General features: G+C 39.2%; 1 protein-coding gene across 3 annotated transcripts in view; it reads left to right on the forward strand.

Annotated features, from left to right (window-relative positions):
- The first annotated feature begins 3,225 nt into the window (after positions 1-3,225).
- The window catches only part of STAMBP (STAM binding protein), a 34,294-nt gene continuing 11,350 nt past the window's right edge, over positions 3,226-26,169 (forward strand). Inside the window, exons 1-6 of one of the 3 annotated variants that reach the window (XM_063078201.1) lie at positions 3,226-3,280; positions 5,220-5,437; positions 20,953-21,028; positions 21,310-21,405; positions 22,607-22,973; positions 25,399-25,523. In XM_063078201.1, coding sequence (XP_062934271.1) covers positions 5,235-5,437; positions 20,953-21,028; positions 21,310-21,405; positions 22,607-22,973; positions 25,399-25,523 — 867 coding nt within the window. In that variant the 5' untranslated portion in view covers positions 3,226-3,280; positions 5,220-5,234. Of the gene's footprint in view, positions 3,281-3,995; positions 4,422-4,990; positions 5,123-5,219; positions 5,438-20,952; positions 21,029-21,309; positions 21,406-22,606; positions 22,974-25,398; positions 25,524-26,169 lie in introns of those variants that run through there. The other 2 variants (XM_063078199.1, XM_063078200.1) reach the window with 2 other exon arrangements.

Raw genomic sequence — 26,169 nt, forward strand, 5'->3', positions numbered from 1 at the left:
TTTATTTGAACCAGCTCGTCCCACATCTTTTCCTGCCCAAGTACTTACTTTTAAAATTCTATTTGTCATTTTATATTCCCAATTAGTTCACAGCCAAAATATTAACAATGAGAGCAAGTTGCCTTTAGTACACATTCCATTTCTGCTTTCAGAGCACCCCGTTCCCCAGCAATGTTCAAGATAGGCTGTTTTGGTTTTTCAATGCATGGAGCTCACCTAGCATTCCCTTGAGAATCTTGCTTATCTTTTAAAGATTTTTTTTTTCCTTCTGATGGCTCTAAGCCCTCATCCATGAAAACCTTACAACGACAGAAACTGAGTTTTTTTATCACTGTTGTAAATCCATCACCTGACATTGGATATGCATGAGCATGACAGATACTCAACAAATATTTGCTCAACTAATTAAGGTATCTAGCCTTGAGGCCTTCTGTTTCTAGCACTAACTGCTTTAGAGAGAAGACTTGGTCCCAAAAGCATAATGGTCATTGTTTTCCATTGTTCATCTCAGCTATCATCATAATTGCCTAGTCCGGTCCCTGTAATTCATCTTGGGAACAGCGCAACACCATTCATCTAAACAACATTTGAACATTCAACAATATTTACTGAGTGTCAATCTGGGGTCACAAGCTGTTCTAGGTACTGGGGATAGAGCTGTGAGCAAGTCAGAAAAAGCTCCTGTCTTCCTGGGAATTATATTCTAGTTGGGACTGAAAGACAATAAACAACCCAAGCCATATCAGACAACAGTAAGGACAATGAAGAAAATTAAAACAGAACCAAGTGATAGAGGGTGAATGCGTAGCTACTTAGAATGGGTGGTCAGAGAAGTTCTCTTTGAGGAGACATGAACAGGCAAGGTGGAGCCAGCCAAGTGTAGATCAGGGCAAAAATGCCCCAGGAAGAGGAAGAGGAAACAGCTGTACAAAGGTCTTGAGAGGAACACCAGATGTTCAGATGGTGTGGCTGGGGAGTAGTAAGCAAGGAGCAGTAGATGAAGTCAGAGAGGCAGCAGGGGAAAAATCACTCTGTAATCCAGTGTAAGGAGTTCAGATTTTATTCCAAGTGCCATGGTCATTGGAGGGTTTTAAGCCCAGAAGTTATGAAATCTGCTTTTTGTTTTCAAAAAGGTCATTAGTTGTTGTAAGAATGCATTGTAGTAGATAAGAATGGATGCCTTTCCTGAATGAATGAGACTGCCCCTCTAGGTATGGCACTTATCACAGGAGTAACAAGTAGAGAAGTGACATCTGCCTGGAGTCTTCCTTGTTTTCAGTACCCCAGAAAGCTCCTCTGGGCCTAGATTTTCTATACCCCAATACTACATTACAAGTTAAGAATTTCATCTTCTAGGAATCTCTTGCGGCTGTCCAGGAATGAACAGGTAGGAATGAACGTGCAGGAGTGCAGGAAGCTGTGACATTAGAGTATGCAAGAGGTCAGATGGAGGCTGCAATATTCAAGAAAAGTGTTTATGGCCAGGTGTGGGCACCAGAGGAAAGAGCATCTCAATTCTTAGCCTGGTCTTTTTCTCCCAGGTGAGCTGCTGAAGCCTATTTGCTGACGCAATATCGTCAATGCTTAGCCTCCAACCTTTGGGGCAGAGGTAAGTAGAATATTCTCAGTTATGCCAAGAACCTATCAGACTTTTTTGTTGCCATAATTTCCTGGTTGCATGTACAATGTTGTCCAGTTTTCAACTTTTCAAGTTAAGCAAGAAATAATGTCAAATGTTCTCCTTGGTCAAGGGCTTCTTGCTTGTTGTTTCTGGTCCTTAGAAAGCCAAGAGTGCTGACCCTCACCCCAGATGCCAAAAACTTTATTAAACATTTACAAATCTCCTTCCTAAAAGAACTAGATCTTGCTTCCTATATCCTCTTAGCCATTGATCTTAAGAACTGCTAGCAACTGAGCATATTTACTTTCTAATATCAGGAACAGCCTGCGTGTGGTGATCGCTGTGTTTATGATTATGCACACCCCTCTTCTATGTGTGTCTCAGTTGTAGTTTCTTAAAGTCTTCTCAGGATAATCTTAACATCTAGAGTGTGTATAAATTGTGTTAACTTGTTCAGTTAAACATTACAAAACGGAGCTCCTTTAGAGACTGTGCTCAGTGGGAGCAGATGCCCTGCTCCCTACCCACCGGCTCTGCTTCTGCCCCTACTTCCACAATAACAGTATCCACCTGCTGGATTTGTTTGCTGCTGTATCACTAACACCTAGAACAGAACCTGACACATAGTAGATGCTCAATATTTCTCCCAACACAACAGTGGAGAAATGAGAGATCTGGACGCTGGCTTGGTGAAGGACGTAACATCAGAGCTGGGGCTTTAAGCTAGACCTTATAGTATAGGCCATGTCATCACATAAATAAATAAAGGATAGGTCATGTCATCACATAATAAACTCAGGGGGAGGCTCCCAAATAAATTTTGCAAAAGTGTCCCCAGAGAGTTAAACTTTTAAACCAAAGCACAAAGTTTCAGAGTGATGATATACAAGGCCACCTGAGACAGAATGACTAGCAGGCTTGCAGGACCTTTTTGGAAAGAGGGTGTGTATATATCCACACATACACACACCTCCATGCAAAATGTACCACTATGTTTGTATTCAGTGTATAGAACCACCTTGTCCTGGCCTCAGGGGCAGGAACTGTGTCATACAGGTCTTTGTGTCCCCATTGCTTTTGTACAGAGACCTTTAGAGATTAAACACTCATTTTCAATAAATTTGACAGGTGTTCTGACATTTTAAAAGCCAGTCTTATGTTTTTTTCTAAGCGATAAAGGGTATTTGCTAATATCTCAGGCTACCAATTATTTATAGAAAGTAACACAAGCTGAAAAATAAATTCAAAAGTTTTCCTGTCCCCCGATTTATAAATCATCCTTAAGTTAGCCAAGTCTGTAGTTGTATTCGGATCAACATTCCCTCTTTGAATGCGGGATTTATGTGAATGTGATATAGGGGCTATCTAGCAGGAAACCCCTACCCCAAATCAAAATAAAAACAAAAGTTAGCTAGGTCATTGGTTCCTTTAACTACACACTTGATTCCGCCTTCGCCCCCGTACATTTTCCTTCACCAAGAGGGCGGCTGCAGAGCGCTCCCCTCATTGGTAGGATTTTCCGCAGGTGACGATTCTAGCCCCACCCCCTCCCCGTCGGTCCTAGATTCCGAGGAGTAATTTGACAAACAAGGGGGAGTGGGCGGGGCGGGCGTCGGATGTGACGTTTCCGGAAGCTCCGAGTGTCATCCGCGGGGAAAGGTGGGGAAGGGTCCCTGGAATGTGGTGGGGGCAGGGGCTCTCACTGTGGTCGGACTCTGGAGGGGAGCGGCCGCCGTGAGTGTGGGGCATGCAGCCTCCTCCTCCCCGCGTCCTCTGCCCGGCCTGCCGCGCGTGAGGCTCCTGACGGCTCCCGTCCCCTGCGGGCGGGTCCCGGATCAACCAGGCCCTGCGCTTCCCGGCCTAATGCATTTGAAAGACGCGAAAACGTTGGATGATTTTGCCCGGGATTGTCAATTTGGGCTTGAGTGCCTTCAAGAAGGGCACCGCGAGCAGTTGTTGATAACCCCCTCTCCACTGTATACGTCCCCTCCGCTCATTCTTGCTACTTCCTTTCGGCTCCTGCTTGCATTTCCCTCTCAATCCTTTACGCCACCCCTATTTGCATATGCTGCGTCTCCCCTTTGGAGTTGCTCAACCCGGTGGTACCCGGCGCCGCTTGCTGGCCTCGGGAGGGGGTTCTGTTCCGAACCTACTGAGATGCAATAAGCATCCTCTGTTTCAGTTAGATTTCGTGGGCTCTTCTTCTGGACTGGGTTTACTAATTAGAAAACTTGGGGAGGTTTTAAATTTGCTCTTGGCTTTCTGCCTCCCTGAAGAGGCTTCGTGGGAGATGCAACGCCTGTGCATCTCTAGTAGTTCCCACAGCTTTTGTGCTATTAGTGAGGGTGTTTTAGGAGGGAAGCTTAGTGTGACCTGGATATTGAAGAGACCTAAAGATAGAATTGGCTGAAAGAAGACTCTCTGAAGGAAGGGTCGGAGTAGAAAAACAGAAAAAAAAAAAAAACAATGGCTACACTAATGAAACTGGCAGATTGGAATCCTGACCGAAGCAAAAGATCTCTGTTGGGGAGGAGTAAAGTATAAGGTGGAAAAGACAAGGTGGGGCCAGTTGACACACGGCCTTGAAGTGCAAGATGAATTCTATTATAGCCTGTATATTCTAGAGCATGCTGCTTAGGGTATCTGTAATTCAGTGTATATCAGATACCCGGATTGCTTTTGGAAGCGATGGAGAGGGATGATATCTGATTGGAATTTTGAATCTGATCCTAACAAGCAACAATATCTACAAAGATTGTACAGTTACTGTAGTTTGGACCCAGGGAGAGAAAACTCCCAGGTTGGTTAGTTGGTTTTTTGTGGGGTTTTTTTGGTTTTTGGTTTTTGGGTTTTTTGCATTCCAAGTTAACCTTTGTGGCCTTTTGTTGTTCAAATTACGCTTAGTCTTTGAAAATAAGTAAATTGTTGTTTTCAAGATCTTAGTTCTTTGCCATGATGATGAATGATGTTGCAAACTGACTGGAATATTGGTTTAGCGAACAGAGTTATGACTGTCAACATTCATTTCCAGACCAGTTCCCCTAACTGACCTTTATGAAATATGAAAAAGTATACCACAGAAAATGTGAGTTACTCGCAGATTAAATCTAAATGTTCAAATGTGAAGTCAGCTAACAATCCTTATGCAGATTCACTGAATGCACTCTGACAGGTACTGGGGTGGGTGGAAGTGGGTAGCTGGAAGGAGAAATAATGGAAAAAATATGTGTCACTGTTCCTATTCTTGTGGTGCTGCGTCAGGGCCACCTAATGACGGGGGATGATTAACTTGAAGGGTAGAACTGAACCCCGTGTGACCCATTATTGTTATACTCCTTGTACCACCTAATTATGGCACAGGGATTGTGGGGTTTTGAGTCTGCCAGTCCTCTCGTCATCATGTTTTGGGCTTCTTTAAAGGTCTCAGCCTTCTTGTAGGAAAGAGACCATATTTGTTATGAGCCACAACATATGGCATTTTTCTCTTATTTTCTTCTTAAGGTAGAGGTTTGTGAGATAAACACCCTGAGTGCTAGACTGTGCTGGGATAATGGGGGCCATAGAGTTGATGCCATCTGATTTCTCTTTTCTGTCTCAGAACACCTTGGTCCTGATGTCTGAGCATGGAGATGTGAGCCTCCCACCCGAAGACCGGGTGAGAGCTCTCTCCCAGCTGGGTAGTGCAGTGGAGGTGAATGAAGACATCCCACCTCGTCGGTACTTCCGCTCTGGAGTTGAAATTATCCGAATGGCCTCCATTTACTCTGAGGAAGGCAACATAGAACATGCCTTCATCCTCTATAACAAGTATATCACGTAAGATACCTACAATTTCCTTTTTCTTTTCTGGTGACTGATGCCTTACTTATTTTGCCTGTGCGTTTATTATTCTGCTCAGAATTGCTAAAACTAGAGAACTTTACAATGTCATCAGCATTAATCATTTTTGTTGGCAGTTCCTACATATCAGCTGTTCTTGCCATTCAAAGACATGAGTACTGAAGGTGTCATTTTCATGACTCAATAATTTCGTGAGTAAGATTCTTATTTCTTTAGCCTATGCCCACATGGCCCAGCTGTTAGACGAAAGAGTTGGTGGTTAAACTAGACATGTTATGTATTGATGACTGCTTTTACTGTCCTCTATTAAGGCAGCCAATCATAGGGTTATTGTTGGGGCCCATCAGAGCCTAAGTTCCTCACCTCTACTTATTCTGTAGCAAAATGAATGGTATAGGAAAAAATTTTTCTTCTTCTTAACATATTATAATCATGCAGATCAAGTGATTATTGAATGCCTACAGTTTGTGTGGCTCATCATAATAAGACCTTTCTCTTGAGTTGCTTATCATCTTAGAGTAGGCAGCATAAATAGATTTCAGTACTATTAACAAGGAACAACTCCTAAAGCCTCAATGACAATGGAATGATATGTAATTTATGACAGAAATCATGTTAAAGATCTAATTTATCATTTCTAGTCTTTCTTTCATAATACCAGGACCTTTTAAAAAATAATTACAATGTACTTATTTTTGTTTTTGTTATTTTTCTGTTGACAGCTAGTCAGTACAGGAATTGAACCCTGGACCTCGGTGTTATCAGCACCATGCTGTAACCAACTGAGCTAACTGGCCAGCAATTAAAATGTATTTGTATGGCTCTTAATAGTTCATTGGGTATTTCACATGCATAATTTCATTTGATCTTTGTAGTTCTGTGTGCATTGAGTAGGGCAAATCATCTTCCCATTCTACATATGAGGAAACAAGCTCAGGGTTTAGTATATGCACATGTTCCACAGTTTGGAATGATAAAACTCAGGTTTTCTAACTCCTAAGTCATATTCATTGTACAATATAGGTCCTGTTCTTTCTGTTCTCCATTTAGTTGAATGTTGTCTTTTGAGATAATAGTCATGAGCCACAGTGACTATTTTTTGGTTATTTTTTATTATTGGTTTTTGAATAGGTAACATATACATATGGTGCAGAATTCAGAGGGCACATAACAGTATATATTGTCAAAAAGTAAATCTCCCTATCCACTCCTTTTCCCTCCAAAACCCTCAATTCCACTCCCCAGAGATAATCACTCTTATTAGTTTCTTATATGTCCTCCCAGAGATGATATATATATATCATTAAGGTTTTTTTTAGTCACTTACTCCTCTAAAGCAGGGTTTCTCAACTTTGGCACTATTGACCTTTTGGACCAAATAATTGTTTGCTGTGGGACTATCCTGTGCATTGTAGGATGTAAAACAGCATCCCTGGTTTCTACCCATTAGATGCCAGTAGTACCCCCTCCCTGCAGTTGTGACAATCAAAAATGTCTCCAAACACTACCTAGTGTTCTCTGGTTTCCTTAGTTGAGAACCAGTGCTCTAAAGAAAAGTATGTGGAAAAGTGGACTGCCTAGGATTTATAGTGTAATTTCACAGTGGAGAAAAGGGACTGCTGTTATTCTTTTTTTTTTTTTTTTTTTTTTTTGAGTTTAGAGGTATTGCCTGTGTAAAAAGGAAAAAACCTTACATGAGTTAAATTTAACAAAGGTTAATTGTGCAGAAAAATGTTTAGGAACCGGTAGCACCAGGACGAAAAGCAGTTAATAATGCTGTGCCTCACAGCATGTGCAGACTGTATTTATAGCCAGAGAAAAGGAAGTGACATACACAAATAGACTCATTGGCTACAGTTCAGTATTTGCCTTATTTGGTTTTGTTTTGGCAGCCTTCCTCCTCTGATTGGCTGCAAGTTTAGCTGCTACAATTGATTGAGACTCAGGTACTTTTTATAAGAGTATACTCATATCAGCTTAGAGTTTGTTTACATATTAAGTTAGATAACTGTTCACTTTAGGCCAAAGTTAATTCAACTTAACAATTACCACCTTTTGATCAACCTCTCAATTTTGAAAGAAACCAAAACCATGGACAATGACACCACCTTCTGTTACCATCATAGTGGATTTGTTTGATCTCAGTACAGAATTCACAAATCACGACATCAAATTAGTTAGATGATTCTTATGTTTTCTTTATGTTTTTCTTACACCAGTTGTATTGAGACCATTTGATGTACAAAGGATGGCTACATATGAGTATTTAAGACTCATGAGTGAATGAAACATGTCAGTGAGGCCATCATGATGGCTATCAGAAGGAAAACACCACAAAACATTTAACAGAAGTCTCCATGAACTGAACCAATCAAAACCAAACAATTTCGGAGTTCAGGCAATAAAGATAGTTCAACAGTATTTGAGTTCCATTGGTTATAGTCTTTATTCAGGATATGATGTCATTCAAGAACCATAGTTTGCTATAAAGTGGCCTGATTTAAAGAAGTATTTGATATTGTAGTTAGCCTGATAAGACATAGTGATCTGAAAACCCACGAAAAGAAACATAAAAATTAGGAAACCCTGGAACAGCCAAGCTTGCCATACACTATTCAAGATGCTTGCAAACCAGCCACCAGCTGTTCCCCTGAGGAATTTCCTTAATGTATTAAGTCGCGGTGTCTAGAGAAACCACAGTATCAACTACCTTTTTAATTAAGGTCTCTGTAGTATTAAAATCAGGGGAAAGGTAAATGCAGTATTCAGTTTTATTCAGTGCTATACATAATCTCCCAACTTGAGGCAAAGAGGAGATCTAAAGCAGCATAATTTTCTGTTAAGTGTTTTTATTGGACATGAACGTCTGTTGGAGGGTGGCATGTACCTTTCTGAATCCCTGGGAGGCCTTATTGGCTACAAAATCCAAAATTCCCAGCTTACAAGTTAGCTTTAAATTCCATACAGCTGGCACCTCATTACTGCTAAGAGTGAGTCCCCAGAGGGCTGGCAGGTTAACTTGGTTGGTTAGAGCATGGTGCTGATAACACCATGGTCCAGGGTTCAATCCTCGTACTGGCCAGCCACCAAAATTTTTAAAAAGAGTGAGCTCCCAGGAACCTTACTGGAAACTTTCCTCAGTGGTAACTAATTCATCTTCATCTATTTCAAGGTTGATACTAATTTCAGTTATTGACCACTTTGACCTCTGATTATGGGAAATATCATGGGAACTTTCGTGGGAAGTTATTTGGAACACAGGAGAGAGCCAGACCAAAAAGCAAGATCTGGACTAGTGAGGAGGCAGAAAGAGTAAGCAAATTCTCCATAGACCCACATAGGCCCTCAGGAGCTGAAAAGGGGGGCCATCTAGTGGGATTTGAGCAGGGCCCAGTTATACTGAATAGCTCCTGAACAAGGTCCATTGGGAAACTTACTCTTATGTGGTCCTTTTATAGCATGCTGTAAGGGTATGTAACCACATCTGGTAGAAAGGGACCCTACTGGATTTAATCCAGTGACATTATATAAGCAATTGCTTATACCCATAGATAGTTTCCAAGTCTTAAATATGCAATGCCTGGAAGCACAATATAATCTTGTGCTGGCATCACCCAGACAGGTTTTTTATATTTGGTAGCAATTAGGTTATTAATTGGAAAGGTCAGGGTATCGTTTCCAGTGAGTGTAGAAAAGCAAATAGTAGTGATGTTTGAAGTATCAAGACTAGCTTTCCACTTTTCCTTTGGGGTTCTAGGGTGACTCTCATTGGGAACATGAAGAGGTATTAGCATTAATGGAATCATTTCCTGATTTTTTTGGCATTAGCCCACAAACCCAGCAACTTCTCTAGTTTCTTGCTAGAGCCTAAGCCTTTGCTAAAGCCATCCACAGATTATGGTCCCATGAATTTTCTTGTAAGGAAAGGGAAAGGATCAGGATGGCAAGAAACAGAAAAGAGAGGAAAAAAGATAAGGTTTTCATGATGGCAGAGAAGTCTTGATCCACGATTTTGGGAAAGCTGTCCACACTAAGATGCTGTCTGCCTCTGGGGAAAAACTTCTTTGGTCAGCTTTACCTTAAAATCTCCACCAGCTGTACAGTTCCAGAAGTCTGGAGGGGCCCTTTGGAATTGTGAGATATGGCCCAAAGTTCGAGGCCCTGAAATTTTACTTCAGTGTGGGTGATGAGAAGTATTTAGTGTGGTTGGTCCCTTCCAGTGAGGTTCAGGGGCAGTCTTTTCTGTGTTGTTTACAGAATACCCAATCTCTAAGATCTAGATTGTGGAGGATTTGATTGTCCTCAGTTGGTGGATTGTTAAAGAAGTTAAAAGCTTCTTTAACCTGGCAAAAAATATACATTGGTATAATGTATTAAAGCCTTGCAGTATTTAGTCATATCAGAGTTTAGGAGAGTGGGAGATAAATGAGGTTTTACTATTAAGGGCATAGGTCTTTCAGTAACTATTTCATAAGGGGTCAATCTGTGTTTCCCAGTGGGATTGGATCTGATTGCCATAGAAGCTAATGGTAATACCTTTGGCCAAGACAATCCAATTGATTCAATTAACTCTGCCAATTTCAGTTTTTAAAATGCCATTTGTTTTTTCAACTTTTCCAGAAGACTTAAGGTGATAGGGATGATGGAAATGCCACTGGGTAAGCACCTTTTTCAATTGCTTTAAAATTTGCCCAATAAAATGGGTTCCTCTATCGCTGAAGATTTTTCCAGGGATGCCCCACAAGAGAAACACATTTTTAAATAACCTTTTAGCTACTGTGATAGCATTGGCCTTCCTGCATGAGAAAGTTTTTGTGCAACCAGAAAACATTCATCGAAGGTAGAAGTTGAATGAAATCCATTTGTAAGTATTTAAATGATCTAGCAGGTGCCAAAAATGTATCCCCTAAGGTTTTTATTGTCTTACCAGAATTATGGGTTTGACATCTCAGCAATTTTAGAACAGTCACCCCACCAATATTTTTTGCATAATTTGGACATCTTGCCTGTTGCATGATGAGTTGTGGGGTGCAAAGCTTTCAGCAGTGGAAACTTCAAGGACTCAGGGAGGATCATACAGCCATCCAGGCCCTCCTTAAGTTCATGCTTAATATTGAATTTATGTCTTTTCAGATACCAATTTTGTTTCTCCAAATGAGGTTCATTGAACTGTTTATTACCATAGGGGAAGTGACTTGGATCAATCTTATGAAGTTCATTCAAATTGCACATCCTAACTACTTCAGCACTAGTTGACTTAGCATGAAAATCTGCCAGGGCATACTCAGGTTCAGTTTTACAATCCTAAAAATGGCATTTGTAATGGCAACAGTTTAACAGAAAGGAATTCATCTACTTGGAGTCCATTTTTTAAAGGGGTTCCACTAATAGAAATCCTTTGTTTCCATAACATGCCAAAATCGTGAACTCCCCCAAAAGCATATTTGCTATCTGTGTAAATGTTTACTAACTTGTCTTTAGCTATATGACAAGTTAGGGGAGAGCAAAAAGCTCTGCCAGTTGAACTAACTTAAACTGGAAAAGAGTGCCCTTTCCTATTAACTCACTTTGGGTTATAATCATATATCCTGCTTGATAAGAATTTTATAAGATATTAGTCCGCTTTCTGAAAAATACTGAGTTTGACTGAACTTTCAAAAAATTGAAATTTTTTTGAATTTGCAAAAAAAGTTTATTCCTTAAATCCAGCTCAGATGAAACCTCTACTAAACTGTCTGCTGCCACTGCTTTATAAACAATTAGAATATGCCTTAGCTACTGGGTCAAATTGCAGGCTATCAATGCAGTGGGCTTATAGTCTTCCCCATGTTCTTGGGTAAGAACTCCTAAGGTTTGATTGATACATTTATGAATAAACAAGGTAAAGAATTCCATATAATTTGGAAGTCCTAAAGTGACCATATCTTTAACTTTCCATCCAGTTTATGTTTCTTATTTAGATTGCTAAATTTGAAACAAAGCTCATTTATAAATAGAGTAGTCTCTGCAGGAAATACCCCTTGTAGTATTTTGAGCCCAGAATGTTTCACAAATAGTATTTCTAAACAAGTTCTGCAATCTGAAACTGGTTTATCTTTCTTTTGCCTGCAAGATCATATGATTGACCAATCACTTTTTTTGTGGAAAAACCTTAGGGGCTAAGTTTAAAAGGTTTTCAGCAATTCTCCTATCTCCTTCTGGTAAGAACATATTGATATCCCATTGAGGTTGGCAAGGTTCACTCCATTCTGCTGCTCCCTTCCATTTTCGAGCTTCACTATGTTCTAATATAATGTGAATAAATCCAGGGAGTCCTGCATCATTAGCTCCTAGGATTCTAAATTCCTCAGTAAATTTTTGAGGATTTTCTCTTGGATTAGGGAAGTCTTCTACAACAACTCTAAGCTAAGCCTTCGACAATGGAGTGAAAGTGGTTATGGCAGGCAGACCTGGTTGATTAGAGGGTATCACTTTGTAAAGCATTTGTTTAACTTCCCCTTTCTCATTATTCTCAAAGTGGGAAGGAAATTGAGCAAGAAGGTTAGTGGACTCAGGATATTGAGGTAAAGAAGGATAGAGAGAAAGAGCAGTCGGGGTTAATTCAGTTAGGGTACAGTCCTCTTTCATCATATCCTCAGTTTGTTGCTTAAGCTTTTCATCTGCCTTTTGTAAAGAATCTTTTAGCAAGGCAAATTTTGATTTGTTTGATCTTTGATATATCTCTATGTACCAGCTAAAAATTGCATTACATTGTTTAAGTGAGGTTTTTGATTCTTTCTTTTCCAATGTGCCCGTAAGAAAACAATTTTGTTTAAATTAAAACTTCTCCATTGTGGCCATTTTAATTCTAAGTTGTTTCTAGTAAGGTTAACTCATTTTTTGCAAGAATGCACAAATTCTGGGTCCATAATTCTTATACGTAAAGTTAGCTGGAGTCCTAGAAGGTATAGTACCAGACTCAGACACACCCATTATCAAAAAAGTACCTACCTGAGTCCTCTTAACTGGATCCAATCCAGTTAAATTATCAAATCCAATTTGATCCTGGACCCAGTCCAATGAGGTAGGGGGAAAAAGAAAAGAAAAATTGCTCAAATAAACTCGGAGAGCTTAAAACACAAATCCAAGAGAGACTCACCCACAACCTCCAGTTGCTGTGAGAGATCAGTGGGCATAGTGTGCCCTGGAGGGTACCTTGCTTGGTCACTTGGTGCTCCTGGGGATTGCTGGAACTTCTGCTTCAGGCCTCCCTTCTGATGCCACTCTGTTAAAAGGAAAAAAACTTAGACAAGTTAAATTTAACAAAGTTTATTTGAGCAGAAAAAGTTTCATGAACCAGGTAGCACTCAGAACCAAAAATGGTTCAGAATGCTCTGCCCCACAGCACATGCAGGCCATATTCATAGCCAGAGAAAAGGAAATGGCCTGATTTATTTATTGATACTGAAACAGCCTGATTGGCTTGCAGTTCAGTATTTGCCTTACTTGGTCACATTTTGGCAGTCTTCCGCCTCTGGTTGGTTGGAGGTTTGGCTGCTATGATTGGCTGAGACTCAGCTGCTTGTTACAAGAGTATATTCTTACGTTAGGTTACAGTTCATTTACCTGTTAAGTTAGGTTACTGTTCGCTATGTATGGAGGCAGCTTTAGGCCAAACTTAATTTGATTTAATACCTGTTTCCTCAAAGATCTGGTAGTCCATTTAATGCCATCATGCCCTGTCATGTGGCCTCAATGTTTCATAGAATTATAATTACATTTCTGCTTCCCTTTACTGTTACGAGTTTTTTATTCCTAGGCACAGAATTTATTTTCCTGAGAAGATTCTTTGACTACTCTCCTTTTTATTTACTGCTGGTAGAAATAGTATTCTTGTATGTTTCTAGTAATGTTGTAGATTGTTCTCTGAGAATGAAACCCAGGGGTGCAGTTCCTTTGGAGAATCACTAATTGAGAAAGTTCAGTAGAATTATGGTATTTTCTGAAGAGCCTTCTGGGTCCTCTTGCCCCACATAGAAAGTGCTTTCAGGGCAAGGACCTTATTCATTCAGCAAATATATATTGAGTATACCTACTATCTACTTGGCACTGCACTAGGTCTGGATAAACAGTGGTAAGTAAAACCACCCCTGCCCTTATTGGTGTTCCTTTCTAGGTATGGGTGAAGACAACAAACAGATAAGCAAATAAATATATAAGTTATAAGATATGGAAAATGCTATGAAGGCAACAGAGAATAACTATGGGTATCTAATTAAATAAAGAATAAGGGTGAGGTCTGAGAAGGTAAGATTTAAGCTGAGATGTGAAGGATATGGTAGAATTGGTCATTCCAAGAGCATGGGGCAGAGCATTTAAAGCAAGGTAACTGTGTTCAGAAGCTCTTAGGTAGAAAAGACTTTAGAGTGTTCTGAGGATTGAAAGATCATGTGTTTGGAGTATAGCCTGAGGAGGGAGAAGGAACTTGCATTTTATCTTGCGAGCAACAGAAAGCCACTGAAAAGTTTTAAGTTAGGTTGTGACCTAAATTTACTTATATTTTTACAATATAAATTTTGGTTGTTGTGTGATGAAAGGTAGAGGGAATATTAAGAGAAGGCAGGAAGACTAGTTAGGAAGCTCTTGCAGCAATTTAGGAGAGACTGTGGCTTGAAGTAGTGTGGCATGGAAAGAGGCAGATGGATTTGGTATTTTGGAGGCAGAGTCCAAAAGACTCAGTGATAGTTTGGGAAAAGAGATGGTATGGAGGTTAACCTTGGTTGCCATGAGCAACTTAGGGTATGGTAGTCCATTTACTGAGATTTGGAAAGTGGTGTCAAAAAGGGGTTGGGTAGGGGGGAAATTCAAGAGTTCAGGTTTGTTTTTTTCTGATACGTTAAGTTTGAGATGCCTTTGAGATATCCAAGTAGAGACGTTAGCTAAGAGGTTGAATGTACCAGTCTGAACTCAGAGGAGAGATCTGGGCTGGAAATACAAAAGAAGGGGTCCTCAGCATACAGATGGTTCTGAAGGTGTGGCAGTGGCTGAGATTTTCTATTGCAGAGGTTCCTAATCTGGGGTTCAGGAACCTCACAGGGATTCATGGATAGAATTCAAGGGGTCCATGAACTTGGATGGGAAAAACTTTTCTTGTCTATACTAAACATTGACTGAAATGTTAACATTTCCTTCAATTTTGAATGTGTGCCTCAAACAACAGTGATATTAATAATATTTGTAATTTTGTCACCAATAGAAATTAAGATATTTTCATATTACATTACAGTTATTGCTGACATCTCAAAATAGCATCTGCACTTATCACTACTTCAGAATTAAAGTATAGAATTATTAGGCCCACAATTAGATTCTGTTATTTCATGAATTAATAAATATATTAATAAAGAGCACATTAATAAAGAAACACATACCAATTTTCTTTTACATCTTGAAAACTATATTTCAGTAAAATTGGCTTCTTTTGTAATCCTTTATACTTTATACCTTAAAAAAAAATTATTCTGAGAAGGGGGTCCATAGGCTTCACCAGATGCCAGAAGGATCCATGACACATAAAAGGATCAAGAATTCTTGATACTGAGACTACAGAATGAGAAGAGAAGGCGTCTAGGACTGAGCCTGAGGTTGGTTAGTGAAGGGGGAACCAACAGGAGACTTTGAAGAAAGGTTCAAGAGGCAGGAGGAAATCCAGGAAAGAGTAGTGTCATGGCAGTCAAGGGAGGGCAGTGTTTGAAGGAGAGAAGCCGACCGTGTCAGATGGGCGAAGATAGAAGAGTGGTCTTTGGGTTTGGTAAGATGATGTCAGTCAGTGATCTTAAAGAGACATTAGATTGGAGTGGTTGGAAAGGTGAATGGAACATAAGAAAGTAGAGGCAGTGAATATAGATCATAAGTTGGCAAACTTTTGCTGTGAAGGGCCAGAGAGTAAAATTATTGGCTTTATGGGCCATTTTCATCTGTCACAACCTCTACTTTGTGGTGTGAAGGCAGCCATAGGTAATACATAAATGAATGGGTGTGGCCAGTTCCAATAAAACTTTATTTACAAAGACAGATGGCTAGCCAGAGTTGGCCCACTAACTGTAATTTGCCAACCCCTGGTGTAGACAACTCTTTGGAGAAGTTTAGATAGAAAGGAAAACAGAAAAATGGGGAAGTAGTTGCAGTGGGACAAGGAATGTATGAATGTTGTATATGTATTTCAAGACAGGATATTATAGAGCATGTTTTTGCTGATGGGATCCTGTGGAAGAGGAGAGGCTGATGATCCAGAAGAAAAGGAGTTTAACTGTGACAAACTCCTAAAAAGGCAAGTGGGGATAGGATTAAGAATACATAGATGCTTAAGAAATTGATGTTTTTAATGTGACTTGGTATTACTTTGAGTAACATGAATATCAGTGTGAACAACAGGACTGATATGGGGAGTCTGTCTCTGTATAAGGTTCTACTAATAGGACCATTTAGTATAATGAACTAGTCCTGGAGGAGAAGTGGGGGATGTTGTGGGGGAATTTAGCAACTCATTTACTTGATTTGTTGGATTTGGGGTTTAATTTGGAATTTTGTTGAGTTGTCTTGACCTGAATCAATAAACATAGCTACCTTCATTTTTCTTGCAGATAGCTTCAAGACTCTGATTCTGATTCTGTGAACTGACAAGTACAGCAATTGCAAAGACATTCTAGCTCAGTGATTCTGTCTGCTTTTCTACTGTATTTTACTTGATATATTCCTATCAATAATAGCAGCTCACTTTGCCAGTTACTACAACTGAGGAAAGAGGAAAGCAGGGTAGGCATCTACCTCCCCCTTTATGAAAATCATTGTTCTAGACCTTGTGTGGATACTTTAATTCAGGATTTTAAAAGGCATGTTTGTTCTTTCTCCTGGAGCAGTTCAAGCATCTTAATGATCTCAAGCATATTTCTCCCCTCAGTGGTTTCCCTACTGTAGGAATGCTTTGCCTTTTGCAGACCCCAGTATAGAAGAAAGATCTTCAGCATATTAAATCAGTACATATTTTCATGATGAGCACAGACAATAAACCAGGCAGTGGATTCTTTCACAGCTTTTTATGGTCATCGACGAGACTGCACAGAACAGTTACAGAGTATTCAGCTAATTCCTGTGTGCTATGTGAGCCTCCCATAACACAAACCCTCTTTCTGAAAATGAACTGTCACCTGCATCAAAAATGTTTCCTGGTGTTGGGGTTTGTAGACTGAAGAAGGCTTCATCTGTGATCATGCTTACTTTGCTGATTAAATTTTAAGATTGGAAGAAATGAGATGAGGGCATTTAATACATCTATGTTAAAGAATTTCTGCTTGACTTTTTTTTTAAATTTAATTTTATTTTGTCAATATTGACTTTTTGAATTAGTTGTTTTCATACAAAATTAACACTTATTCATGATTAAAAAATTTTTTTTTCAAATGCTACAAGGGAAATATGAAAAGAAAAGTCCCATCTACCAGAGGCAACCACCGTTATATTTTGTGTGTGTACAGTGTTTTCACACATGCAAGCAAGCACACAGGGTCTCAGTTGTGTATTCTTTTTCCTTAAAGCATGAATGGGATCATGTGATGTATTCTGTTCTGCAACTTGCTTTCTTAACAGTGATATCTTTCCATATCAAGACATACTGAACCATATCATTCTGCCTCAGGATTATTCCTTCTGCCTGGACCTCTTCAGGACTCACTCTCTTTCAGTCCTTACTCAAATGCCACCTTTTAAGTGTTGACTTCCTTAGCTGCTCTATCTAAAATTTCTACCCCTTCCCTATCACTTTCTTTCTCCTTTCCCTGTTAATGTCTTTCCTAGTACTGATTATCTAACATACTTTCTGTTTTGTTATCTGTACCCCCACTGTGATGTACACTGTATAGTGGAGAGGAATTTTTGACTGTCTTGTTCACTGCTATGTCCCCAACCTTCAGAATAATGCCTGACACCATAGTAGATGCTCAATAAATACTTGTTGAATGAATGAATGAATGATTACCTTGTTTTCACATTTGAGTACACTGTAATTTATTAAATAATCTACTGATGAATATTTAGGGTTTTTTTTTTTTCAGTTTTTCCTGCTTTTATAAACAATGCTATATTGAAAAGTCTTATATGTGTATCTTCTTTTGGGCAGGGGAGACAGTTATCTGGTAAGAGGATCCAAACCCTTGACCTTAGTGTTATAACACCATGCTCTAACCGATTATATGTATGTCTTTGTATTATTTTATATCTTATAATTTATCCTAGAGGTGGAATTGTGAGTTTAAAGGATATATACATTTTAAATTTTGAATAATTGTCTATCATCTTTTCCATCCCCTTAGAAAAAAGGTTATGTTAATTTACAACCCTACTAACAGGGTATGAGGACAGCCATCTCCCTACACCTTTGCCTAAGTCAGGTATAATCAACCTTTAAGGCTTTGCCAGTCTGCTGGGTGAAAATGGTATCTCATCTTAATTTGAATTTCTTTCATTATGAGTGAAGTTGAGCACTATTTCATATATTTATTCACCTTTTGTGTTTACTTTTCTGCTATCTCTTTTTTTTCCATTGTTCTGTTAGGTTGTTTTGCTTGTGTTTTTGCCAGTGCATCTTTGTTTGCTTTGGTACATTTCCTCTCCCTAGGCTGCAACCAGATATAACCCCAGAGAACAATATACATCTGGGCCACTGCTATTCTATGCCTGAAAAGTTTCTAGTGTTGATGTGAGCATCTTCATGTCTTATTCTTGCTCACATTTTTTTTTTTTTGCTTATTAATTAGTAAAAACAATCATATAAGCACATAGCAGATGTTGGCTATATGCTAGGAACTGTGCTTATCACTTTATTTTTATTATCTCTTTAAATGTCACAGCAACCCTATCCGGAAGTACTAGTTTGTCCCCATCTATATAATGTTTATATACAGTTGACCTTTGAACAACACAGGTTTGAACTGCATAGGTCCACTTATTGCTGATTTTTTTTCTAATAAATACTGTAAGTGTATTTTCTCTTCCTTACGGTTTTTTTTTTTTTAACATTTTCTTTTCTCTGGCTTACTTTATTGAAAGAATACAGTATAAATACATACATAATAATGCATAAAATATGTGTTAATCAACTGTTTATGTTATCAGGAAGGCTTCTGGTCAATAGTAGGCTATTAGTTTAGTTTTTGGGGAGTCAAATTTATACATGGATTTTCGACTGCGCTGGGGTAGAGGGGAGAGCAGTTGAAAATCCACATATAAATTTGGATTATTATAACCCCCACATTATTCAGGGGTCAACTGTATAAAGAAACTGAGGGATGGTGAGATTAAGTGACTTGCCCAAAGCACACAGCTAGTAAGCGGCAAAGCCAGGATTATCAGCCCAGGCAGAGTAGCTCCAGAGCCTGCCCTAACCACTAAGCTCTGTTACTTCCACTACGAGGCATGGATTATGTTGCCCATTGTCTGTTTTCAAGACGCCTTTCTGCCCTTATATCCCTGTTCAGAAAATTGACTACAGTTGCTGAAACAAGGGAAAGTATTCATGTACAAGTCTGTGAATTTTATCTTTACTTATAAACTGGATTCCATTACATAGTTCAAAGTCAAAATGGTATAAAAATATATACGGTAAAAAGTTTCATTCCTACTCTTACCTCATCCACTCTATTTCCCCTGCCTTCTACTTTTATTAGTTTGTGTGTATACTTTTTGTGTTTCTTTATATACTTACAAACAAAATAAATAAATAAATATACATGCATATACATATATACGTATATAATGTTCCATTTCTTACACATAAAAAAGTAGCATACTATATACATGTTTTTACACTTTACTTTTTTCACTCAACTCATCCAAAAGTTATAAGACCATTTCATCAGTTATTTATTGAGTGCCTCTTTATCCAGGGTACCTTGTTGTCTTTAGAGGAGTATTCAAAGAAGCATGCAACACAAATCTCTGGCTTCAGGAAGTTTGCAGTCTAGTTCTGTAATGAGAGCATAAGTGAACATAAAGCATGGTGTTTATGTGACATAGTGCTTTCTTGGCTCATTCTGGCCTCAATACAAAGCACCTTCAGCCTGCTGGAAGTAGTAAATATGTACCTTGGTCTTTGAGGCCAAGGTGAGAGATCTACTGAATTATACGTTTCTAGAATACAAAAACTATGTCATTTATCTTGACAGGACTTAATGGTTTGAACAAATGAATCTGTACTTGTATTAAATATAGATTTCAAGGAACTATTTTATGTCTCTTTCCATGAAGTAAAAGGGAAGATTTTTAGAACCACTTTGATGTTAGAATTCATCCTGGCCTGAGGAGCCATGTCAAGTTGGATTGAAATGAAATTTTCATGTGGCTAATATAGAACCGAAGGAGGAGGGCTTATTTTTAGAGGGTTTGTATTGGTGGAGATCTTTTTCCCTTATCGAGGCTTCCTCCTCCGTTTTCTTCTATGCCATGTGCAGAAAGTGGAAAAGAGTAATTTATTCCAACTACAGTATTTTAGGGCTATGGGCAAGATACTCTCAATTTATTTGTTTTGGACCTCAGTTTCAATGTATTACAACTTAATTCTGTAAAAAGGCATTTTGTTCAGAACCCCTCCAGCAGTTCCAGACATTCCAGGAGCCATGTAGAAGCAGTGTGGTGTAGTAGTTAAAAGAGTGGACTCTGGAGCCAGCCTACTAGTGTTAAAATTCTGAGTCTGCCACTTTCTTGCTGTGACAAATTACTGGACTTCTATTTGTTTTCACTGTCCCTAAGTAGATGCTATAAATGTTAGAGGTCTGTGAATTAATTCAGTTTATTTTCTCTACTGAGATATATAGCCAAGGGTAAGAATTGAAAGAGAAAATCTAGCATGTTATTTTTGTCTAAGCACTTTTCATCAAAGATTATAATGCAAACTATAAATGTAATATATTACATGTGTATAAACCATTCACTAAGTTCCATGTGTATGATGCAAAGGAACATTCTTCTTTGAAGGGACATGAATCTCAAAGAAAAAAGCCTAAGTTAAAGATCACATAAGGGCTAGGAGTAGTAATGGAACACGGTTTTCTCTTAGCCTCCTGCCCATGGGTGCCAGACTGTTCTCTGAAGAACATTTTGTGACAGAGACCTTTCCTTCGAAAGCCTGTCATGTTGCAACAAGAAAAGGGTTTCTTTCCTTGGATGTACATTTTTGGCCACAAGATAGGCTCTGTTTTGGCCATCCTTTTTGTTATAGGAGTCTGGTGCCTTGCTGCCACATGCCTGGTTTGGGAGAAAGGGCGAAAACTCTGTGGTTCTGTACAGTGATAAGGTGGGTAGGGAACATGGCCTGTCTGGGTGTGCCTGTTCTCCCTCTCTTGCACCTCTGGGAACTCTTCATGCAGTGGCTGCAAAAGAAGGGAGTTGTATTGCTTCAGGGTCTTATGGATATTTGGACATTTTCTTTGCATCATAATCATTCTGATCTGTTCCCTTAGGCTTTTTATTGAGAAACTACCAAAGCATCGAGATTACAAATCAGCTGTCATTCCTGAAAAGAAAGACACAGTAAAGGTGGGTCTTCACTTTCATTTTTGCCCATCTAAAAGCTTCAAAGCAGCACAGACTTCAAGATAAAATAGTAGTTTTTGCATCTGAGCATCAAGTCCTGCAATAGTAGATAAGGCCATTTCAACAGAATAGTTATGAGTGGCAGGTATAGTACCGTAGGGGGCATTTAAAATCATTTTTGGAAACATTGTTGCCATTGCCAACTTGACTTAAGTCTTCTTTTTACTTCTCTACTTAATTAGCTGGTGTCATTCTAATTCTTAGTTTTCTGTTTTGTGTCTCAGAAATTAAAGGAGATTGCATTTCCCAAAGCAGAAGAGCTGAAGGCAGAGCTGTTGAAACGATATACCAAAGAATATAGAGAATATAATGAAGAAAAGGTCAGTATATAACAGCAAGGAAAAAGAAAGGAAATTATTTTGGTTTCTTAGGCCATGCCCTGGGATTATAATATGATATTTCAACAGATCCTGTGATTTTAATGTAACATTTCACTTTTTGGGAGCAAAGGCCAGAAACTCCAAACAGTATTACACCAGTGGTTAGCCTGACTATTCCAGCACAGATTTAGCTTACTTGTCCAAGATTGTGACTTGAGAGAAAATCTATTCCTGTCTGCTGTACCTAGAGTGAGGAAATTCATTGCTCTGTATCAAGAACAATGAAAATTCTCACCTAAACACAGGTTTTTAGATCAGAGAATTTGGGGGGTTGATTCATATTTTGTTATACCTGAAACTATTTATAATAATTGATTTTTCCAGCTATTTTCAAATGATTCCCATTAGAAAGAATCCATTAAAGCATGTAGAGAAACTCCTAGGGCACTGCAGGTGGTCTTGTGGCAGATGTGAATGCTTACTGCAAGCCCTTACATTTTATTGTGCAGCTGTCTGCTGGGCTCTATTCTGGACTCTGTTGTTGTTGCAAATCAGCAGAAGTGGGAACATCTATGAGGCATATTAATGCTTTAATGAAAGAGTTTAGTAATTACTTGATACTTCTGTTAGTTTAAAATGTCACTCTGTCTTGAACTGATCATCAGAGAAATTATGGAGGCTTCTTTTTGGGTTAAAATTCATTCAATAGAGATCCCCAACATAGCAGGTACAAGTTTGGATTTGGTTCTATTTTATAACCTTACTTGGGATACAGAATATACAGACAGTAAATTACCTCAAGATCTTAAGGCTGGCCTAAGGTTAGTTCAGTTGATTAGAGAGTGGTGTTATAATACCAAGGTCAAGGGTTCAGATCTCCATACCAGCCAGCCACCAAAAAAAAAAAAAAGATTTCAATAAAGAAGAAAACACATAAAGTAAAGTCATTGGGGGAGGGTGCCAAAATGATTGGGACTCTTGCTGTTCTTGAAGATAGGTATAAAGTGGCTAGATAGAAATCGGTGGTGGCTATATTCCATGGATATAGAGGTACCAAGGGAAGCCTGAATTCTGTGCTGGGAAATCAGGCCAAAGCAGAAGTACATTTTGGAAATCTTCCTACTGAGGAGCCTTGTGCTCCTGAGGTGTGAAGTCACCTGAGGTGTGAAGTGCTAGCCTAAATCCTTTTCTTTCTTTGTAGAAGAAGGAAGCTGAAGAGTTTGCACGGAACATGGCCATCCAGCAAGAGCTGGAAAAGGAAAGACAGAGGGTAGTACAACAGAAGCAGCAGCAATTGGAACAGGAACAGTTCCATGCCTTTGAGGAGATGATCCGGAATCAGGAGCTCGAAAAAGAACGACTGAAAATTGTACAGGAGTTTGGGAAGGTGGATCCTGGCCTAAGTGGCCCGCTGGTGCCTGACTTGGAGAAGCCCTCCTTAGATGTGTTCCCCACCTCACCTGTCTCGTCCACACAGCCTTCAGATTGTAACACAACAGTAAGGCCAGCTAAGCCACCTGTGGTGGACAGGTCCTTGAAACCTGGAGCACTGAGCAACTCAGAAAGTAGTGAGTCCATTTGTCTTCTCCCATCTCCAGCGTAGCCAAAACAGAGTAGCCTTCTGGGGGTTCAGCCTGAGAGCACCTCTACAATCCTACTTACTAGGTTGTGGTTACAGCAACCCATCTGATAAGTATTGCCATACTGTGTCCTATCACACCATCTATGTGATAAAAGTGGCCTTTGCTTAAAGCATAATTTATCTGGGGCCAGGTTGGTTTTCTGGAGAGCTAATATTATCCTTCAAAGTCAGACCCTCAAATTTTAAGGGTTATACAGAGATTAGAAATGCTCAGTGAATTAGAGACCACAGTTTGCCTTTCGTAAACATAAGTTTGAAATTTATTGTGCCACTGAGCAATTCAACAACTGACTTCTAAAAAATAAAAAAAGGGCTACTAAATTGTGCTTGCCCTGAAAGCATTCGTAATATTTAAGGAGCTTAATCAAGATAAACATTGTATAGTCGGTCATGACTCAGTCTAGCCATAAAAACTATAGAGAATCTTTCCTCCTCTAAACAACAATTGGCAATCCGAGAAAATAACAATAGAGGCAAAATGATGAGTATACCTTGATCATTAGAATAAATTTTGGGGGGTAGGAATCGACTTTCAAGTAGTCATTTAAAGAAGTCAGCTTTGCAGAAGATCTATTTAAAAGTACACTGTAAGAATGGATAAGGAGGGCTGGACTCTGAACCTGGCCTTTAGAGCTTTTCCGCATTTACTTGGCAGGCTTATTTCCCACTCCTGTTCCTTCGCACATATCCTTTGCTCTGGTGAAATTGGACTATCATGTTCCCAGAACATTCCCTGGACTATCTTACCCAAAGAGGTTTGTTAACATTTGCCTTCTACCTGGAATCTCTTTTCTCTATTTCTGCCTTCCCTGCTTTTCTTGAAGTTTTTCCAAGTACCCCTTCAATCAGATTGATTCCGTTCTCCTTAAAACTCCCAGAGTTTTTTGTTATCTCTAATGCAATTTAAATCACTCACCTGATAGTGTAGTCTTTTGTCAATAACTAGATTTTAACATCTTGCAGGTTAGGGCTTGAGTCTCATTCATATTTGTGTTCCCTGTGGGCTGAGCACAGTTCTCCTTGGTATGTACTTGGTAGTGATTATTGAATTGAAAGGAAAGGACTGTGCCAAACCTTAATTCATAAGGTGCTGTCGTCAGACTTTGTGTGACTGTGTGTCTCCTGGTCTGACTTTGTTACCTCTCCAGCAGTCCAGATCTTGCTGTTGAATGTGCAGAAGCAGAACATTTTTCTTCACGTTTTTTACCCCCAATCTGAAAATATGGCTGTGAAAGGTGCTTCCTACCCTTATTGCTGGCTGTCTCAGAGTTCCTCCGTAGTGTTCCAGAACGGGGTCCATTCTTGGCTCCTGAAGCAGGTTTTATGAGCCACTTTGTTTATGCCTTTTTGGGGAAGCCAGACTATGTTTTTTGTTATTTTGTTGTTTTGGCATTTTAACTTTCTTCTGAAATACTAAGTTCAGAAGTAAATACCCAAATTATTTTCCATTATCAAGAATATATCCTGTATATTTCTTTAAAAGGCATACTCTCTGATATTCTTATCTGAGGTAAAAGAGAGATTTGAGATAAAAATAAAAGTTCAGTTGAACGGGGAGTATTTTAGCCTATTTTGCATTGCTATAACAGAATACCTGAGACTGGGTAATTTATAGTGAACAGAAATTTATTTGGCTCACAGTTCCAAAAGCTGGGAAATTCATGATTGAGGGGCTGCATCTGACGATGCCCTTCTTGCTTGTATGATCCATTGCAGAAGGGCAAAAAAACCATGGGAGGAGGGGGGGACTCATCCTTTTATCAGGAACCTGCTCCCATGATAACTAACCCATTCTTGTGATAACAGCATCAATCCATTCGTGAGGGCTTCACCTCTTAAATGTTCCAATTCTCAACACTGTTTCACCGGGGATTAAGTTTTCACACATGAACTTGAAGGTAAACACAAACTTGATATAAAAAAAAAAAAAGCTCTGGGAGTTTTAAGGAGAACAGAATCAATCTGATTGAAGGGGTATTTGGAAAAACTTCAAAAAGAACACATTCAAACCATAGCAGGGAGGTTATTATTATTAGGTTATTGTAATTTTTTTAATCCTTTGTATTAGATTCTAACAGAGAATTCCCAAATATCTCAGGAATTTTTTCTTAAGTAAAAATTTAAATCTTACTCTTTTCTCGATGTAATGTGCTCCCGATAGCTGTGGCCAGAAGTTGGAGAAGATACTTTACAACCCTTTTTTGGTGCCATTAGGATGAGATTCCCACTCTGCCTGAACGTGGGGGGATCCCATTGACTTAGCATTGCTCTCTCGGGTCTACCAGCTGTGAGGTCTGCTTGGGGAAGGCTCAGCCCCATGGTCTCAGACTTCTTCCCTTTCTCTACTACAGTTCCTACAATCGATGGATTGCGCCATGTGGTGGTGCCTGGGAGGCTGTGTCCACAGTTTCTCCAGTTAGCCAGTGCCAACACTGCCCGGGGAGTAGAGACCTGTGGAATTCTCTGTGGAAAACTGGTAAAAAAAAAAAAAAAAAAAAACTCTTTCCTGAGCTGAGGCTGTTTCTTACCCCTTGGCCTCCCGTGACTCTCAGAAAAGATATCTGTTACTCTGCACCACTGAAGGAACAATGGACTGCATAATATAGTGTGTAGTGTCACTTTGAATTTGGTGACCCAACGGAATTATTTGATTGATTTTCAGAGTCCCCTGAATTGAACTGATTATTTTAATGCTAGTAGTAAGAAATACCTAATTTATACTTGGTAGGAAGATCCAGTCATCACCTATATATCATTTTTGAATATATTATGGTGGGACCTCAGAATATAATATATAAGGCAAATATTACCTTTAAAAAAAAGTGCCCAATCACTTTGGAGATATGGGAGACATACACCAAAAGAAAAATAGCATGTGGAATAGAATGTACAATATGAGCACTAGGAATTTTGAGGAAAGAAAGATCACCAAGTGGAGGTACTTAAAGAACCCATTGCTAACTGCTGAATGAATAAATGAATGAAGTAGAATAGACTTAACCTGAGCCTTACAGAATGAGAAGGACTTAATGGAACAGTGAAAGGGAAACTAGACATGAGTAGAGGAAGAGAAATGGTACCCTACCCAGAGCTTCTCAAGAACCCTGAGTTCTTTTGGTGGC

This window comes from Cynocephalus volans, chromosome 14 (assembly GCF_027409185.1).
Source record: "Cynocephalus volans isolate mCynVol1 chromosome 14, mCynVol1.pri, whole genome shotgun sequence".
In the NCBI taxonomy this organism is placed as follows: domain Eukaryota; kingdom Metazoa; phylum Chordata; class Mammalia; order Dermoptera; family Cynocephalidae; genus Cynocephalus; species Cynocephalus volans.